Source organism: Buceros rhinoceros, unplaced genomic scaffold (genome assembly GCF_000710305.1).
Source record: "Buceros rhinoceros silvestris isolate BGI_N320 unplaced genomic scaffold, ASM71030v1 scaffold38832, whole genome shotgun sequence".
Classification (NCBI taxonomy): Eukaryota; Metazoa; Chordata; class Aves; order Bucerotiformes; family Bucerotidae; genus Buceros; species Buceros rhinoceros.
The window spans coordinates 899-21,273 of record NW_010401374.1 but is presented as its reverse complement, the minus strand read 5'-3'; the positions used below and the strand labels follow the sequence as shown (position 1 = coordinate 21,273).

Genomic DNA, 20,375 nt, shown 5'->3' with positions numbered 1-20,375 from the left:
TTTCTAAATGAAAGAACAGTCCGTATTCACTCGGACTCATCACAACCTCTTCTGCAGAAGTGTGGCACTGCTGCGTCTGGATGTCTTGGAGGAATCTGAATGCTGCGCCACCGTTAGCTGAAAGCGTTATTGCATGGTTATGTGACAGCTATCAACTGTTCACAGTCTGTGAACTATCTCTCCAACAAGTGGTACACCTGTATAAATACATATTTTAGCACAAAACAGTTTAACATGAGGCAAGTTCAAGTAGAAACGAGACCTAAAGGCCTATGGGTGAACTTTAAAGGCCAAGAGTTCTTCAGAGTGCATGTTGTTTAAGGAACGCAAGTCAGGTAATTTCAATAGAAGTTTTGTGAAAATAGAGGCTTCATTTGGGTGGTTTTTCATGATTAAGGTCCTTAATGCACGGATTAGTGTTTCCTGAAGTGCCTCCACAGAATTGACGTTTTCTATTCCAGAGCGATCTAAACAGAAGGGGTCAGGGATGAGAGAGGGCAGGGGGGAGAGAGAGAGAAAAGGAAAAAGGGGGTGGGGGAAGAAGGAAGAAAAAATAAAGAGACTGAATAGATGTCGTTTTTAACATAGAGTGCACAAGAATCACTCACTAAATAAACAAGCACAAGAAAAATTAAATACTTATGCCAGGAGTTTAAAACCCACATACCAAAAGTCTTTCAAACACTACTTAGCATCAACTTTGTAAAGCATTAAGCTCACACTGAACTGGCAGCATTCAATCGTCTCTTCTGTAATCACTTACCCATGTTTCCAGAAAAGGACAGATTGAAGCACATGCTTAAATATTTTGCTGAACCACAACTTCTATCACAAGGAGAGAGACAGGGCACACAGATGTAAAAACTTCAAACATTTCTCAAGGCTGGACACAGAACCATTAACTTTAACTGGAGGTTCATGTTTGAGGAGAAAACCCCACTTAGGACAAGCCACACTCATATCTGCACAATGGGATCCCCAGGGGCCAAGGGTGCACAGGCCTTGACATGACTGGGTACTACCTCTGAGTGTGTTCTGAAGCACTTAAAAAATGAAACTTGATATACCCAAAAATTCCCAACTAAGGGAGAAAAGAAGAATTTCAACATCAAGAAAAATATTACGCTTTCCCATACTGCACTCACCCCATGCCTGAAGCACCTCTTTCAAGAGAGCTGTACTTAAGGACACACCTGTTGTCCTTAGATGGAATCTAAGTAAGCAGCTTAAAAGAATGAATTTTTAAGCAAAACATCTCACCTAATAACCATGCATAGTGGCTGTTTTTTCCAAGCTGTGGCCTCTCTTCTTAAACGCTATGTAAACTCAGCAGGGCACATACAGACACGACTGACGAACACGCACAGAAATGTGCTTTGATGTGCTGATGTACTTAACCATTTTGCAGAACTGGGACACAGAATGACAACAGCTTTCTGGAGTAGCACCGACTCAGAATGTACACTCAGAGGGCGAACCCCTTCCTTACGCTCAGTGTCAATCCAGTCGGAATTCTCAGGTGAAGAGTCTAGGAAGTCCTCCCGGACTACTCAGTGCAGTGCCCTCCCACTATGGGAAAAACTACAATACAATACACTTCAGGATCCATCTTGAAGCAGTTAACATGTTTTGTTCCTTTAGAAAGATTGTCCCAGAACCTTCTACTCTTAAGAGTTAGGAATTTTGATTAATATCAAATGATGTTTACTAGCACATATTCCACTGAAGATAGTCCATTAGATATGATAGCTGCTCTCCAAAAGCATGAGGGAACTCATACCCTTCTGCCTTTATTTGTCAAACTATCTATTCCACTTGCCCCGCACTTTGCAAAACCTTTAGGTTTGCTCTGTCCTGAGCAGGGATGATGACTTTTGCACATGACGTGCCAGATGAGGCTTCTCAAGAGCTATACACAGTGACAGCAGTACTGCCTTGTCTCTGAAGGTAGATGAATGCACTCCAGTGTTTCCTGGCTACCTCAGGTGAATTACTATAGCCACCTCTCTTCAACTAGTCCAAGTCTTTGTTCTCTCTCTCAGTTTACATCCAGTTGCTACCAGTGGCCAGCAGTTTCTGTTAGTACTCTCAATGAGAGAATAATAGCAGGGGTGTATTTTATATTCTTCTATCACAAAGCACCTACCCTCCAGGACTCCCGTTCTTGGCAAGCCCCAGCTGCCCCATGCCCGGGTCTGTGATGTCCGGAGGTAGAGCAGCGACTCTTTCACGAGCAGCCCCTTGCCGTGGGGAAAGAGCTTGCGTGCCCTTGTGAGGTTGAGAGCTCTGCTGGTGGTGGCATGTGCCTCCGGTAGGGTCTCCCAGGCCAGACAGGTCTCAACTGAAGGGTCAGACAAAGTGTGTCCACGGGCAGGATGGGCTCACTAGCCTTCGGGCAACCATCCTAGGAGAAGGACAGCTCTGACTCCAAACCCGGGTAGATGGAGTTCGTTTAGGGTTGTAAGGGTCATCCATCATCTAAGAGAAGGACACTCTAACCAAACCTACGACCCGAGGACTTCGCTGTCACCGTCCAAGCTCGCTAGGTCCTGGCAGATGAACCTCAGGTGTAAAGGGTGGAGCCAGTTCCGCGCACGCTGCGCCTCACCTAAAAAACCCACCGCGCAGCCCCGAAGGGTGCACTCATCGCTTGCAGTGAGCATGGGAAAAGCCCTTCCCAGATCTTCGTTCGTGAAGCCAAGCCATGATGATGATGATCACAAAGCATCACACTCAGTTAAGAGATTATCTGGTTTCTAGACCTGCACGTTTCACATTCTTTCAGCTTTGCTTCTACCTTGCTTCTTAATTCTTCAGTGCCCAGGATCCACCTTGCTATCTCCCCTCCACCTCTAACACATCCAGCTAACTGAAGTCAGACATGAAGCAATCTTTTAGTTTGGGAATGGTACTCAGGTAATTCCTCAGCACTCCCACATCCTCACTGTATGGTCCTGCCTTTTCTTTCTTTGCCATGTGACACTAAAACAAGAGGATGTATGCAGTTACACACATTTCTTGCTAGTACCTGTTTCTTCTTTCTGCATGTTCTAAATATCCCTTACAAACATGGTTATTCATCCAGTGTTATGTGGAGATGCTTCTGACAAGCGTTCTCCCCCCTAGCCACATTTAGATCCTTGCAAACATTTATTTTTATCTCTGATGTTTTTTTTTTTTTATGTTAAACAACTGCAAGTCTGGTGCAGCATGGTATTTTATATCCTGATCACTTATTCAATAGTCACACACACCTGTCTGCTTCTGGAACTTATGTAACTCTTGTCTGCTCTACTATCTTCCTTCCAATCTTCTCTTCAGTAACTTTCACTCTGAGATGTAGAAGTCTTAATGACCTTATTCTTCCATGTTCAGTTCTTCTTCCAGTTATGGCATCTTTTGCCTTTGCCTGCATCTCCATGTCATTCTCTCTGATGCTGTTCCTCAACTCTTCCTCCTCCTCTAACTGTGCTTCACCTCCACTTACAGGAAATGACTCCCTGGGTCACACCCCTCCCTGAGAGGAGGGGTGCAGGGGATCTGTCTTCCAGTAGCTGTTGAATCAGCAGGTGCTCACGATCTTACAGGCACCTTATCCTCCTGTCAAGCCCTTGCACTGCGAGCATCTTCCCCAGGGGTTCATTGGGGGCACTTCTGTTCTTCTTAGGTACCTGCTCAAGCTTGAAACTTGGTCACTTTCTCACTTGTCCAAGTAACAACTGCAGCATTTCAATTCAGTTCCAAGCTAGAGTGGACTGGACTAGTGCTGGACTCACAGCGACCATCAAGGTTACTATATATTGTGTTTGCAATACGGAACAAATTTGGGCCCAGTATTAAAAGACTAATGAAGTTGTGCTTTATAAAACCCTAGAAGTATTTTGTAAGGATGTCCAGGAAGGTTGTGATCTGACTGCAGATCAGATCACAAGGTAGCTAAGATAGGCAGCAATGTCCAAAGTCATGACCTGAAAAACCCTCAGCAGCTGCAAGCCTGAATACCAACCACCTGCTCTTTTTGTCCTGCTGCATGGCTCTGACATTACATGCTTTACACGTTACATACCATCCCTAAGCTAAGCCCTGCTTGGAGCTTGCAAGAGCATGGAGAGCTTAAAAGGCTAGGGGTAGGGCGGGGGCTGGCTCTGTGCTAGAAGCACATTTAACAGAACAGATACAGCCACTTACATTCAAAACAGGTGGCACAGATAGTGTGATATTCAAGGGCCCAGCAGCTGAGCAAGCAAGAAGAGTGGCTATAGCCTAGCTGTGACATTGCACAAGGAGGGTAGAGGTCCGGTTCTCAGCCCTTATTTTAAAGCTTGCCTCCAGTTCTCATCAATTTAGTTTTTTAAAGAGAAAATATGTAACAGCAGCATCTGGAAAGGCAACTAAAACCCTGCTACCTGAACATTTTCAGTAACAGACTACAGTGCCACACTTCCTTCATCCCGGCTTTTTAAACTTACAAACTCTGTGCCACCCTCTGCTCATTACCTCTACTTACAAACTGAAAAGGCTACAGCTGCCCCATCCTGTGCTATCACATTTCAGTTAGGCCATGCACAAAGCTGTTAGACTGAACTGTCCTACCTTGTTTACAGAGGCTTTGTGTGCCTACAGCACCACGCCTGAGGTGCCCCTCCCTGACAAGAAAGATGTGGGTCTAAACCACTCCTGTGGAAGAGGCACACTTGTTCAGTAAGTGAGTGGCCCCGAACTCCTATCTTGTTGTGTAAGTGGGCATTGCTACCTCTAGAGCTCCTTAACCAGCCAGCAGAGATTCTGCAACTTGTATTCCAGGCATTATATGCAGAGCTAATGTGCCTAATTTGAGGCTTTAGATAATACTACAGAAGTAGGTGCTTAATCCTTCTTTGAATCTGGGCCAGGGTGTTCTGTATATCCAGGGACTGAAACAAGAGATGAGGCCAGTGAAGATGTTAGAGGATTGGCAGACCTTCAGCAGTAAGAAGTCATGATGCAGATGAATGGGGCTTTCTTTGCTGACATAGGCAGAGATCAACCTGTTGGATTTAGACTTAAGTAAGATATGCAACAGACTTCAATGACAACACTTGGAAGTAAAAATACCACCTTATCCCAGGACTTAGCCCGTGCAAGTCAGGAGTAATTTCGCTGATGCTGTGCTACAAAACTGAGATGAGTCAGACAAATCTAAACGGCCATCGGGCAGCTATGAGATGTGTTTTTGCATTCTAGAGAAAGTCGTAGGAAAATATAAGCTCATTGTCACATTTTTCCAAAAGGCAGTATTTGAAAGAACAGGTATGTAAAATAGTAAACTACAGGCTGCGAGTAGCTTAAAACCTACTAAATCGCACTTAGAGGTGAAATAACAGGGTACACATTTTACAGAAGTCTTTTAATAGACAGACATACTCAAAACTTGGCAAAAGTGCAAGTTAACTTTCTCTCCTTACCAGCAGATACCAGGACAACCGCTGTAAACAAACTCATTTCCTCATCACTAAGTTGCAGGGCATTTAGTTTCTCACTAAATTCAAACATTGAGTTGAGCAGATCACCAGCTCCCATGGAATGCAGGTCATCCACGCTGTACTTCTTTCCACTCAGGAAGGTGACGGTACGCTCCTTCGCATCAAACAAAGATGCAAACCGTACCATTAAAACCTGTTGAAAGAAAAAAAAGAACAACAAAACCAGATATAGGTGGATTTCTAGAAAAGCCAAAGAAAAAATTAAACCTTTTAACATCATTCAAACTGTCTCATTAACTGCTGCACAAGCGTTCTGTACAGAAACTGTCAGCATGCTCTTGAGCTGTAAGAAACAGTGCAAGCTCTGGCCCAGTAGCAAGAGAAACGAGTGAAAAATTAGCGAGGGGATGCAGGGGCGGGCCTATAGCACATGAAAGGGAGGAAAATTAAAATTTCAGCCTCAGACAGCCTAAGCCACAAAGACAATGCCATTCACAAATACGCCAGTAGGACGACTTGCTTAAGCCACCAAACAGCCAAAGGCATACAGAGCGTTAAAAGGAATGTTTTCCTGGCCACGCTTATGAGGAGCAAAATGAAGGTTCTGAACGAGATCCTCTCTTGGCATAAACTGGAGCAGCTCCATTGAAACAATGCTGATTTACACCACCTGATGATCTGGCCCACTAGGCATTCTTTGGGAAAGCACCATGCCGCATCGTTGTACCCACAGGAATGTTAATGAGCTCTGGTGGAAAGGAGCCACATGTACGGCCTTCAAAAGGCTAGGACAGCCAGGCTGGAAAGGGCACCTGGCTGTAGATGCAGCTGGGAATATCCCTTTGGTATAAGCACCTGGGCTGGAGCAGTTGACATGTGCTGAACTTACCCCTCTGGGCTGAAATTTCTCTTGTGGTTTCTCAGTCGTACTGTGAAATGTTTCCCTCTGGAATGGCTTGTAAAGTTTCATTTGCTCATGTTCAACAATCTCATTTACATTTTCAAGGTTTAAGTTGCATAGAACCGCCTTCTTATTTGGAGAAAATGAACCCACTGGCACTGGTTAGAACTTCAGACTTGCTGTAATCTCTTGGTATGACAGTCGTCTCTTCTCACTTACCCTACATAACTACATTAATTTAAATGTTTACTACAGATGAGAGCAGAACCTGGTTTCCAGCAAAGACTAGTGCCTTTGACAAGCTTAAAAAAGGCAGGTTCAAAAACACAAAAATGTTTGAGAATTCAAACACCATTCATGCGCATAACATGGCCTGCTCCTAAATTCTAACAGTCAAATGACATGCAGCAATCTTGATGGACACATGAGCAGCATGTATTATTCACCTTTGTCAGCTAAGCTCTATGTCCTTTGATGACATTAACTACAGAGTGCAGAAGCCCTCAGAATATAACAAAAAACAATGGGCAGACAAAGCTGAACTTGTGCATTAGCAGACACCCACCAAGTTACTCAACCACCTTACAGATCAAAATTCCCCACACAGAACTGGGCTTTAGAAACATGAACTTTACATAATAAGGAACCAGTATTAAACTGGTATTCAAAACTGAAGCCCATGAAACTGTGTTGACTTAATGCTAAGGCAAAGACTTTGCCTATAGATTTCAATGGCACCATTCTAACCCAAGGAAGAACAGTTTAGACTACGGTACAGCACATGATTGATTCACCCCATTTCGCTCTATGCCAGACTCCTATTTGTGCATGCTAAGGATATACCCAACCAACCCTATTGCCTGACCACAGCAATACAAGCACATAAAAACATCCGCACAGGCAAGTGCTTGCTCGCTTCTCAATGACCTGCAGCCAAACTACGATGTTGGTCAGTCTGTGGAGAAACTGAGTCACTACCCCAATGCATCCAAGAGGCTGGTTAGCTCTACCATCTACTACATTTGGAGGGGGGCTTGTGGAGGTGAGGGAGGACCCACTCAAGTCCAGCTGATTTCCTTATTTTACACTCTCAGCTGTTTCTGAACTGGTCCCCATACAAAGCCATGCAAACATCACCACAATATACTGAGCTCCCCAGTACTCCCAGTTCTAACAGGGCTTTTTAGCTTACATGTCTGTGAATATATATAGCTATGCTGCATCTGCACCAGCATTCACTCTCCGCATTATCTTACCCCCAAACAAAGAGACACCTCTTGAATGTGAGCTGCTGGTAAGACCAGCTGCCAAGACAGCCAAACAGTGGTGCCCAAAGGGAACCAAAACAGGCTCAGAGTTCTTCTATGCTCAGGTTCTTCTATTAACACGCAGACGTTGCGATATCCTAGTTTAGTTTCTCAGCAGACAGAAACGACCTTCTATGCATCCAGCTCTGTGACAATGGCTTCTTTCATCCTGTTCCGTTGAGGCTTTTCCCACTGCTTTGCAGCATTTTTTTTTTCTCTTGCTAAGATGCCACATAGGCCTTTAAGTACAGGTACCAGTTCACTAAAGAAATCGTTAATGTTTCTTATAAATAAGCGAATAGGGATAAGTGTGCAGCCATATGTTATTAATTCCCTTGAATATAGAGACCCTTTTATCAGCAGTGCTTGTAACTAGCAACAAGGCATACGAATAAGGCTTGAGAAAAGGTTGAGGTGAAGAAAGGCCAAGACTAAACATTTTACTCGCAAAACATGAAGGTTTGGCTTTACATCCTAGGAACAGTTCAAGCCTGATTTTCCACCCTCCTTGAGGGCACTGGACAGTATACCACTTCGCACAGAAAGGAACTAGCATTTCTGTGTAATGTGAACAGCAATAAAAGAGGCTGTAGCTGAAGAAGTGAAAATACAGCCTTTAGCTACAGGAGCTGTAGATGAGTATTACAAGGTCAAGAGTTAAGTAGAACAGCAAAAAATAGATGACAGTAAAATGGAAGAAACAAAGACACTGACAAGCTTCAGGCACCAAGTCTTACAGCATAACCTGTACCTTCCAACCCAGCAACTATTCATTTTAGAACCAGGCTGTATAAGTCCAGATAAAAGATCGAACACATTACAAGAGAAATATCTTCAGTTCAGGTAAATATGAAATCCAGCACCTCTCTTTCAAAGAATAAATTAATTAAACAAGAGTAAAAGCATCACCAATCCTGCTGTCCCCAGAAAAGCACAGTAACATTGAATTCTTAGGACTTAGCTTCTCCTGGCCTCTATGTTTAAACTTCACATCTGAGTACTTATAAAGTGTGCGTGGCCTCTAATAGACACAAGAGTCTGGAGGAGCAACTAAAACCTTAAGTAAAGGTCTCCTGGTGAAAGTCACTGAGTATAAAGCAGCACTGAGCTCTCTGGTATCTTCCCCAATTTAACACCAGGCTGCAGCTGGTACACAGTATCCACAGAGCAGCAGCAGTACAGCTAGTTACCAGTGCTACTGCTTTGGAGATGGAGGCTTCAGCAACCTCCAGTTGCCACCAAAGGTGACTGGTCAGGATGGATGCTCTGGCTTTGGCAGGGAACACAGCGGCAGAAGGAAGAACATAATACACTCTTCTATAAAACTTGGTAAGTCAATACATAGCTTTCTAAACTATCCCCCCTTCCAGATGCAGTCTGCTTCTCTCCAGGTTAAGCAACAGTAGCTATCAAAGTAATTGCTGCTATACAAAACCAAGAAACTACCCATTAGTCATTTATTAATCTCCAGGGAAGAGGAAAGAGGTAAAGCGCTGAGTACTTTTGAGCTACTTGGAAGAGGAACAGCTCACCAAGACTTGACCAAACAGAAGCACAGCTTAAGGAAAGCTCAGAGCTAGCATCCATGAACAAGCTGGGTTTGCCCAATACAACCCAGTCCTACTTATTTTTGTTCTTAAGTGGGTCAGACTGATGCACAGCTTGTCAGGTCCATAGTATACACACAACGGTCTCACCTCAAAGGTCCCAGCCTTCAGAAGATTAACCTGGTCATGTTGGGAAAGATCTCTGAAACCTGGGATGCGCTTGGCAAACTCCACCACTTCCTTCACCGCAGGGGTAAAACTCAGAGAAAACTCTTCCCAGACTTCATGGCCAGACTTGTTTGGGTCCACAAAGGGAGTCTTACTCATTGGGCAGACCTGATGTTTACAAAACATATGCAGAAAATAACACTTCAAGATATAATTCCAAATACTGACAAATATTTGAAAGAAGCAGGTTTATTCTTCAAGAAAACTCTGCAATAAAGATGCACAGAAAAAAATTATCACTATTCTTTAGTCTGCTCTCAAAGCAACTAGATTCCTCCCCCTCCTTTTAAAACAAACAAACAAAAAAACCATGGCTGTCCATCAGCAGTCTGTTTCTAAATTTGCTGACCTTGGAAATGCCAACAGTGTTTACAGCAAAAGACTTGAGAGAACCTGGGTTATGCTATTCTTCCCTGATGTGACACGTCTGACATCTGGATTTCTCTTACTTGTATTAGCCCTGTAATCTCACAATTAATCTTGCTTTCACAATCGATCAATCGTCATTTTACAGTCACTACTGCATTCATTCTCATATACCTTTCTTGTTTTACAGTAACTAAAGTGATTCAGTCAAGGTGAACCGAGCCTCAGTTTCCTGAGTCACATGTTTACACCCTCATTACCAGAACTTCCTCTCCTACACTTTTTGCTTTTATTTGTGTCACTGAAGGAGCACCAAGGAACTGGTATTCCAATTTTGCTCAGTCACAAGATGACAAAATCTCTTTCTTTTATACAAACAAACAGCAATTTTTTGTAGGAAAGTCTGAATCCTTTACAATGAGATCAGATGTATCAGTCAAGGCTGACTGCCAATAAATTCCCTCTGCAAAACCTAACCAGATGCTCTGAGATACTTTCAGTTCTGCTTTCTAAAATTTACATCTTTTAATGAAGTCTAAACCTTTTAATATTCATTTCACCTGCCACCATCACGAACAAGAATTTCTGTTTTCTCCCAAGTATACTAAGCAGTGCATGTAATCCTACACATTGTCAGCAAAGCAAACAGAAGACAGTGTAACAGATTAGCAATTCCTCAGAGCTATGCTGCTTTTGCAGGGCATCTTGAATCTGATAATTGCCTAGCAATTCTTTGCATGGAAGATCCTAAGATCCATTACAAAGATCCATTACAAGAATATAGTCAACAGGTATATTCGTGCGTGTGTGTCTCTATTTGGCAAGAGCTAGAGAAAACAAGATGAAGATAGAGAGATACACATTTCTGTGGTTTTTGTGGGTTTATGTTTTGGTTTGGTTTGGTTTTTCCCCAAATGTCAGTAACTAACTGGGTAGTCAGTATGCCAGGAGCTCTCCCCAAAAGGCAAGGAACAGGATTGCGTATCTCTTGGTCAGCTGTGAATCACAACATCATTTGTGTGTCTAGGACAATGCCCAAAACCAAGTGATTACTTTGGGTTAGAGGGGGACCTTTTCCATCAACTGAAAATCCTGAAATATTTTGGCAAAAGGTAAAGTCTAGGCACACAACCGGCAGTACGGCAGACGCTGCATGATACTGCAAGGGTTCACACCGGTATTGTTAAAAAACACAGTACTCTCTGAAAATATGGGATCTCTGGTTCAGCACTTGCTTAGAATTGGACACAAAAAGTACCTCAACTTCTCATCCTATGACAATCTACCCTAAATCCCGGTCCCAAGGGGAAACTGCCACTTTCCCCTCCGTGTATTATTTCTAAGCTCGCTCTCAAGACCACTGCATAAGGGTCATAGAATCACAGAATACCTCAAGTTGGAAGAGACCCGTAAGAATCATCAAGTCCAACTTCCTGCTCCTTGCAGGACTACCTAAAACTAAACCACAGGACTACAAGTGTCATTCAGATGCTCCTTGAACTCTGACAGGCTTCCTATGGAAGCAGCTGTCAGACTGCAGTCACTAGCTCTCCTTAGAGGTACCTCTTCAGGAATGACTTGTTTTGCTTTTCTTGTTGTGGGGCTACTGAGTCAAAAAAACAAACCCCTGAACCTCTGTACTGATGCAGAGCCTAACTACACTCACTCCCTTACTGCTACTGACTCATTTTGGTCCGATCCTGCTCTCACAAAACCTTCATTCATGTCAGGGACGCGGTGGGGGCCTGCAGTGCTCTGCTGGATTCAGTTTTGTTTCCTCATCACTGGTTGTGTTAAACCTCCCTGCAGCTACTGTGCACAGGTCAAACTGACTGGTCAGGTCTCTGCAGGCAGTGCCACTCCCTGCCTGCCCGTACTGACAGGTTTAACCTCTGCTTCTCAGGAGTGCCAAGAATGCCGTTGCAGTGACTCTAAATACTTTCCCTGCAAGGAAGAAAGGTTGGTAATGATTATTATTTGCCATGGCGTAGCACCCCGAGTCTGCAATTAAGGTCAGAGCCTGCCAGGGATGGCATGGTCCACATATGTTGTAGCCAGAGAAAAAGGCCAACCAACCAACCAAACCCAAAACAAAACAAAAAACCCCAACAAAACCAGAAATCCAGCATCAAAGCAGGCAGCCTTCACTGTGTGGAGACTTTCAGGGAACCTCAAGAAACTGAAAAATCTTTACAAACTAGGAGGAAGAAAAACGCCGGCAGCTTGAGTACTTCATAAAGGTCAGGGGCTTGCAGTTCACAACGGGAGCGCAGGATGAGAATGAGGATGTTATGTTCTCTCATCCCAGGCGGTTCCAGTGATAAAGAGAAGGACAATCTATTTTAAGGGGCTTACAGAACCAGTTGCCTGAATGGCAGAGAAACAGCAGTTGCAAGGCAAACAGGAAGGACCTGTTAGGAAAGAAAAAAAACCCCACACACCAAAACTCATATGCAGGAAAACAGGGAGCATCCTTGTTAAGAATTCAGTGAGAAAATGCACTAGCAAAGTCATCTAAGGTACCAGAGGTGTGTTCAGAGCCTCACTTGTGGAAGTACTAGAGAAAAGACCCTGACTCCTCTCAAGCAGTTTAGCTGTGCATCCTCCTCCTGCCTCTGTTCAGATCTGAAGATGTTCTAGGAGAGAAGGACGCATAACCTGTGGGTCCCAACGAGCCTGTATGTTACACTGCCTGTAACAGAATAAAGCCTAGCCCCATTAAAACAGAACAAAACACAGCACTCCCTGCCCCCCACCAAAAAAAGGAAGCCACCAAGAGAGATTTTAGAACACACCAGCAAGCCGTGCAAACAGACTGGCTTAAATTCCTAGCCCTGAGGTTCCACCCCAGAAATTTGCTCTGAATACCTCTGAGGAAAATATAGCACATCTGACAGCCTAGATTATTTTAAAGTGAAGTCTTCAAGAGGATTGAGTGAAGAAGGGAATTTATAAGCTCCAAACATCTATTTTCATTTTTAAGTGAAGCCAGCTAAAAACCCCATGAGTTTTCTGCAACCAATGCTCTTTGACATTAGCCTACTTTCAGTTTGCTGACAACTGAGCCAAGAAACCCCATCACTTGCATGATTTCAAATCCTCCACGCAACTCAAGCTATTACTCTCCTCCATCTCAATTTGCGCTATCGAACTTGTGTCACTATGTTACGTTTCCACAGTTGTGCCAATTGTATGCAGCTTTACTGGCTGGAGACACAGCTGGATCACACCCATCGCTAAGCCTTCTGCTAAGTCAAATCAAACAATCGATATCAATATACCAGATGCATTCTTCCTCCAGTGCTGCAAGAGTAAGTGGTATTCTTGTTAGGAGAAAAGCTGTCTTCTGGGATCCTATCACAGAGTCGCTGAGTATAACCACTGGTGAAGTTCATACAGTGGCCATTCGTGAAACACATGGTGTGCCCAGTTGGATAATGCATTGCGCTTCTCCCTTTGTACTGTCCACCAAGGTGCTGCTCACTTTCAGGGTACTGAGGGACACCAAGCCCACTGACACAGTGCTCGCTGCTCAAGATGTACTGCTCAGTGTTCTTTGACACTCTCTCCCCACTCTGGGACTGCATCATCTCTGCCGGGTTTTGGGACTGTTCTTGGTTGTACATGAAAGTGTCTTTGTGAGCCCTTGTGACCATTCCGATCACTTCTTCCTTAGCCATGTCAGCAGCACTAGGCGGGGGAGAAGGGCTTTTGATGGTTTCTCGCTCTTGTTTGGGCTTGGACGAAAGGTCCTCTTGAGGTGCTTGATCTTGATGTTCTGCTAATGCTTCATTGGGTAAGTGACCGCTGAACTGACTGTTCATCATGGTTTTCATGGCACTCTGCATTTCAATCAGCATCCTCTGTTTTTCACGTTTGGGAATACGGCCAAATCGAACAGCTACCAAGGCGGAGAAATGAAAAGTAGGGGGGGAAAAAAAAAAGTCAGTCTTGAAAACGTTAGCAGCAGACAGAGGCATCAAACTGAAGTGAAAAATCAGCACACACAAACACACACACACAAAATACACATCCCAACCAATAGTCTCGCCTTTTAAGGGAAGATTTTTAACTGTTCTCACCAATACTACAGCAGGGGTATTACCACTGAAGCCAAGGAGCTTCCTGGGCATAGGACAGGCACGAGATATGAATCATACGCTGCTGTTTACACGCGAAGAGAAGGCAGCTCTTAGGCACATAATCTCTCCCTTTCGCCCGTTTGCTACGAACCTGGCTATGGACTATACACACAGTTGTGTTAAGTTAATTAAGTGTCAGGCTTTAAGATTGGATCAATTAAATCAGTACAACTTTGTGAGCTGACAATTAGCTGAATTTAAACACAGTTCCTATCATATTTGAATATTAAGTGCTACAAGACAGCTCCTTATGGACCAATTAAGTAACTTGACAAAACAATTAAAGAGAATCAATGCTGAATGAAGCTTACCTTGGCAAATTTTCCTGGTAACTTTGCCTTTACAAAGGACATTTTCTGCTGGCAAGCGGATAGTCATCATTGTGGCTGCAGCCCTTTTGACCTGTCCTAGGGAATCTACAACTGCATCTACCATCCTGTCCAACCACAGCCTTACAAGGGCTTATAACCAGTTTCGACTGATGTAATTACGTCCAAGCAGTAGTCCCTCATTAATGTAACTAAATCTCTTTTGATTAAAGCAGGTGCAGCCTTATGTGCAAACAAGCGCCTAGGGGATGAAATAACTCCTATGCACGACAAGAACTCAGAACAATTATTTAAAATAAGATTTAATACTCCACCCACTAAATTATTAACAGCCCAAGATTCCTAGTTCTTGTGAAATAAACACCCAGAGAAAATTAAAAAGTGAAATAGAAGGAACGTTCTGGTTCGTGACAGTAAGTTGTAGCAGACTAATGAACTACACTTTCAACATTACATTTTAAATAAAAACACAAGGAGTGGGTAGCCAGCAAGGTGGTCAGAGAAACAGCCCAATCTTACCCTTTCCTCTTCGTCTTTCTGCTCCCTCCAAAAAGAGAAAAAAAGAAAAGGAGCAAATATATGCTCACCCCATGCACCCAAGCCTAACTCTTTAGGCTCTATAATGATTACCTTAAGGCTATCAGCTTGGGCAGAATTACCTTTCATTGTTAAAGCAACAGTAACAAAACAAAACAAAAAATGTACACATACACACCCCCACACCAAAAAGGTCTTGTTCCGATTCAGGCCAGATACAGCTATAAATATGAGCTCATTAAACCAAAACTGAGACTCCTGTTAGAACCCTAACAGACCACTGCAGTGCATCTCAGTGCACTAGTCTCCAGAGGCAGGACAGCTCTGCAGCCAGCATTACATTACCAGTCCAGGAGAGTCACAGAGCAAGAAGGCAAGCTGATCTGAACACTCTCAGACGGGGAACTTGCCTCTGACAACAGGGCTGGCTGCGTTTTCTGCCATTAGGACCCTTAGCAATCAGTCTGAAGGTGGACAGCAGATTCCCTCTGAGAGGATCGCTGCTCAGTAGAGGAACGTACCATCTCTTGACATCCCAACAGACAGGCATTTTTTGAAACGACATTGCTGGCATCTGTTCCTATTCATTCTCATTATAGAGCAGTTGTTATTCTTCAAGCACTTCTTATACTGGATGTTTTGCTGAATGCTTCTTCTGAAAAAACCCTGTAAACACACAAACAAAACCCCCACAACTATTATTATAGCACATGTAAAATCCTCTTGCAAGACTCGCCTTTCTGCAAGCACAGAAAACCTCACTGCATTTCATCAGCTGCTTCAGAGACAGCAGCACCAAAGTGATTTTAAAGAACTTGCTACTCCTCATGGCTTACTTCCCCTCCATGTGTCATCTGTATGTAATGCAAACTAGTTATGATCTCTAGCTATAGAAGATGCCAAGTTGTTCCCCACACAGTCAGTACCTAAGAGCAAAATATCTCCAGTACTACCTCTATCACTGTACTGACAGCTTATTTGATATGCCCTCAATCTCCTATGACATCAAGTGCAAAGGTGAAAGTCAAAATCCGATCTTTTGACTTCAATATTCAGTTTGACAACAAAACCATCGTGTTGCGCCACATGACATTCAAAGGAGGTTCTTTCACATAACCTTAAGCTGATAAACTCCTTCACCGAACACAAAACTTGCAGAGTTACAGTATCAGAAATTATAGATCTACTGATGCACGAACATGCAAGCACCCAGTTCTGGCTTTCGTCATGGTAAAAGAACTGCTCTTCCAAAGCCGTTTCGTTCTGTGTCCCAGCCCAGGTGACAACTCACACCTACTATCTCTTAATGCAATTAACATTCACATGTCTTGTGTGACATGGTCCTTACCACCTCTGTCTCCAGTTCGTGTTCTCTGTCGTGCACTCCAGGTCAGGCAGGATTGGACAGGCAGCAAGAACAGTAAGTACTGCAGAATTTGGAAAATGCTGTGTATTCCTAAGCGGTCTGCCTTTCCCTACAACTCACAGACTGCCTGAAATTTCTCAGGTTTACATTTAACAGAGAAACATATCAATGTATTTTCAGAAGTATCAACCCTTTTTCCCCTGCGGGGAGAACTTGAGCATTTCACCAGCAGAAAGGTGAGCAGAAGTATAGCTCACCTTGCAGCCTTCACAGGCATGAACACCATAATGAAATCCTGAAGCGACATCTCCACAGACTTTGCAAAGAAGAACCATGCCATTAAATTCTAGAATCAGAACAGAAAAGTCAAGGACGCAGAAAACCATGTTTCCAGCTTTTAAAACCTGGACTAAAAGCAAAATACTTCAGGTCAGTTCAACATACAAAAAAATACACCACAGGAACAGAAGACAAGAATGTGCAAACCCCCTGAACAGTTCAGAAGGTACCAGTGCAAGGGAGGGGGGTAAAAAGGCAAACATGAAGCACTCAACAGAATAGGGAGAAAGCACATATTTGGTGGACTTTCAGCCACAGTAGCACTGTACCAACTGTAGAAAAAGGAAGTCTGCTTAAATTTACATGCTTTAAAAGGGAATATTTAGTTAACTAGGCCACCAAAGTTCAGGCTCAATCTGTTTTTCCATCAGGACAAGTAAGTGCATATAAAGGCCAGTTTCCCCAACAGAGAATACACATTGTTTCTTAAAGATAGAAGTATTAAAGGACACTTTATCATATATAAGCCATACACTCTACCTATTTGGTTGCAATTCAAGACTGGTAACCCAGCCACAGCTACAGATAAAGACTACTCATCCGAGTGCACACCCACAAAGGCATGCTTGCACACTGGAACTTGAAAATACATTCTCAGCCCTGTAAATACACTTACGGTTTGTTTTTTTTTGAGATTTTCCCCACCTATTTTATTTCAGCTTGTCAATGAAGACTACTTTGCAAGTCCTAAGTGCTGGTCTAACACTAGTTTCACTGAAGCAAATGGGAATTTTACCAGTGACTTTAGCAGCCACAAAGTTACCGTAACAGTGAGCAACATAGACAGCTGGAAATACTCCAACAGAACCATATCCTACCAGGAAAGTAATTTACTTGACATTTAGGTTTCATTTGTAAAGAGGAACTAAAACTATTTTTTGAAGGTTTTTAAAAGGAACCAAACCACAAAAATTTTTTTTTTTTTCCCCAGAGTTAATACTGAGCTAAAAATCTATCGATCTATCCACCTGAACAGTTTACAACAGGTTTCATCTTCACGAACCTCTGCCCTGATACTAAAATCCTAGCTGCTAGCAAATTTTTAAGAGGAAGTAAACATCCTTACTAAGAACTGCGGGTAGGAATGCTTTTAAAAAAAAAAAAAGGACAAGGCTTTTAAGGTGGAACTGTTAAGATACTTATTCTAGGTTCATAATGATTCCAAACAATTCTGCCAATAAACTAATTCAGCCTTCAAAAGGCTAGTCTAAACTCCAGCTGAGTGTTTGTTGGAACACTCATTCCAGTACTCAGTTTGATTCCTGCCCTTCCAAAACCATTCAGATACAGTTCTTCATCGCTGATCTTCTTTGATTACCAAAAAAAGTGTGAAGCAAACAGCTGGGGCTAGACTTTAGCTCACTGCTCCATGCAATGTTGAACACATTTCTAAAGGCTAGCCTTCAGTTCCAGCTTACGAGTACTTCGTTTTTCATATCCACAAATTAAGACTTCGAATCAGAAACGTAAAGGTCCCAGCTACAGCTACGCAAATATAATATAATGTTTTGGTAATTTATTTATTTTCTTCCTCGAAGAAATCTGGGGGGAGGGAAGGTGAAGGGGCAGGGGAGGGCATGTGAAAAAACAGAGACACTAGATTTACAAGACAACTCCATAAATACTCCTGAAGGCAATTTCTGATTACCGTTACCTTTACTTCATTGCATCTTTTTAACCAAGTGTTGAGATTTTTATTAAGATCCGTTTTCACCAGTGAAAACCTGAAGTAAAGCTGGACTGTATTTATGGGCTGTTTGAAGCAATGGGACTTCCACCTATTACCATCTGTATGGCAATACTGTATGTATTACCCTACGTGTAATGCAAAAAGATAAAAATAGAGGCTTTTCTACATGCCTTCACAGCAAGCCACACAGAGGACCTGTTTATAATATATGGGGTTGTAACACATAAGGGGAAAACGGTGGTTTCAGGAACCAGCACCAAACATACTTGTGACTCCATTATGGCCTTTTGTCAAACCAGCAACACTCGACTGGTTTGTTTTATTAGTCTCCTCCAGCCGATCACTCTTCGGCGCCCCATCAGAGCCCTCACTGCTCCGGCCGTTGCAGCCGCTTTCTGAGGAGGAGCTGTTCGGAGAAGATGGTACAGGCGAAGAGGACGACTGGAAACCGCTGTCTGAGCTCTCGCTGTGACATGAGGCTGGGCTAGATGCCGAGCTTGAAGAGCTGATGTAAGCTATCACACCCCCTAAGGCAAGAAAAAAAGGCAGCACGTAGTGACATAACAAGCAGACATGCACCGCTGCCATGTGAGCCACGCCGTGACCCCGCACCACCAGACCCAGCCATCACGTGTCCCTGGGCGCACTCCTTTCCCTCCCTCCCTCCCTCGAGCTTGCTTCTCTCCATTTGTTTTCAACAGCTGCCCCATCCTCTTCTCCTGTCTCAGCAGCCTCCTCCGATCCAAGTCGAGATGAAATGGCAGAACCAAAAGACAGAACCCCAAGGTGTTGCCAGGACACGACAGCAGGGAGAGGGCATGGGACAGCCCAGGGAGGGTTTCCCTGGCCAGCCTCTGAGCAGAGCTCATCTGGAATCACAGCAAAGACAGGCTCTTACAGTGCTGTGGAGCCAGAATGCAAACAAGCTAGGTTAGGGACAGAAATAGGGCAGAGAGAAAGGCTTCATGCAGGCTACGTGCCAGAGGCACAGAAAGGAAGGGCTGGGAGGTGTTCATGATGCAGAAGGGAAGGGGGCAACGGAAAGACAAAGAGCGCTGCAGCCTGGTTAGCCTACTGAACGCCATTTGTCCGGCTGCAAGCCTTTGTAGTGTTTCTAGCAGCAGCTCAACTCCAACTGCCAGACTGCGATTTGCAAACAGTCTCTGTCCTGCCGCATCCTGCAATTTGACACACTTGAGAATCCCTCAGATGAAACAGCTTTTTGTCCTCAGGCAGACCTGGGAGCAGTCAGGGCTTTTCACAGCCTCCTTTTTCTTGCTTGTAAGCAAGATAAATTGTTTTCCCTTCATTTCAGCTTGTCTCCAAGACTCAGCATTTCCAAAGTCAATATAAAAACATCTGATATTTCACACAAAAATTTCGACAACAAAAGCCACACAACTATTCAAATAAACTACACTCAACCTCTTCTCTGTTTCATGCCCGTATTGCTCTGTAAAGTCTCTTCACAGACAACGCAGGACAGTGGAACAAGGAACTCCACACAGTAACAACTCCACAGTAACAACTAAAAACTTTAAAACGGCCATGCACTGGCTTCCTTTGGAGAAAAAGAGCATTGGTGTCACTAAAGTCCTTGATCAACTGAGTTGGTAGGGCAGGTCGGGGCTGTAGCCCCTCACACCAGCCATCGCCTCCTCACAGATACAGGCTGTTATGCCTATTAGGCAGCAGTGTTATACAACCCCTGAAATATCACTGCTCGTAGCTAGAAATTCTGACTTAAAATTTTTTATTTCTTTAACCACTCCTCTTAGCACTTCTTGCAGCAGCTTTACCAGCCCATTTCCTCTTTAACATTTAATTTTTTCTACAAGGAAACTGCCACCAACACCTAAACAGTGTGCAGCCGGGGAACCCCCAGCAGAGCCACCGCGGAGCAGAGGTCAGAGCAAGCAGCCCAGCAACGTGTGCGCTACACACAGACTGCTTCTCACGTTCCTGGACACCGGTGCCCCTGTGCCCCACCACCTGCTGCGAGCGGCTGTTCCTGTGCAGGGTTTTTAAGAAACCCTCCATGCAGTGTAGCACACATCCAGGACCAGGTTGCTGGAGAAAGGTGGGTTGCAAGGGACACACAGTTCCCACAACGGCATGAGAAAGGCACTGTCCACCGCCCGTGCTAGTGTAAGACATCACC

General features: G+C 43.8%; 1 protein-coding gene across 1 annotated transcript; it reads right to left on the bottom strand.

Moving 5' to 3' along the window:
* Nucleotides 1–75: 75 nt before the first annotated feature.
* Nucleotides 76–18,880, bottom strand: NR1D2 (nuclear receptor subfamily 1, group D, member 2). Its single transcript, XM_010132250.1, has 7 exons — nt 18,481–18,880; nt 16,443–16,531; nt 15,341–15,485; nt 13,093–13,712; nt 9,368–9,553; nt 5,445–5,655; nt 76–467 (listed from the first exon to the last, which is right to left on the bottom strand). Exons 1-7 carry the CDS (start codon nt 18,800–18,802, stop codon nt 271–273), a joined length of 1,770 nt encoding a protein of 589 aa, XP_010130552.1. The 5' UTR covers nt 18,803–18,880; the 3' UTR covers nt 76–270.
* Between the last annotated feature and the right edge of the window lie 1,495 nt (nt 18,881–20,375).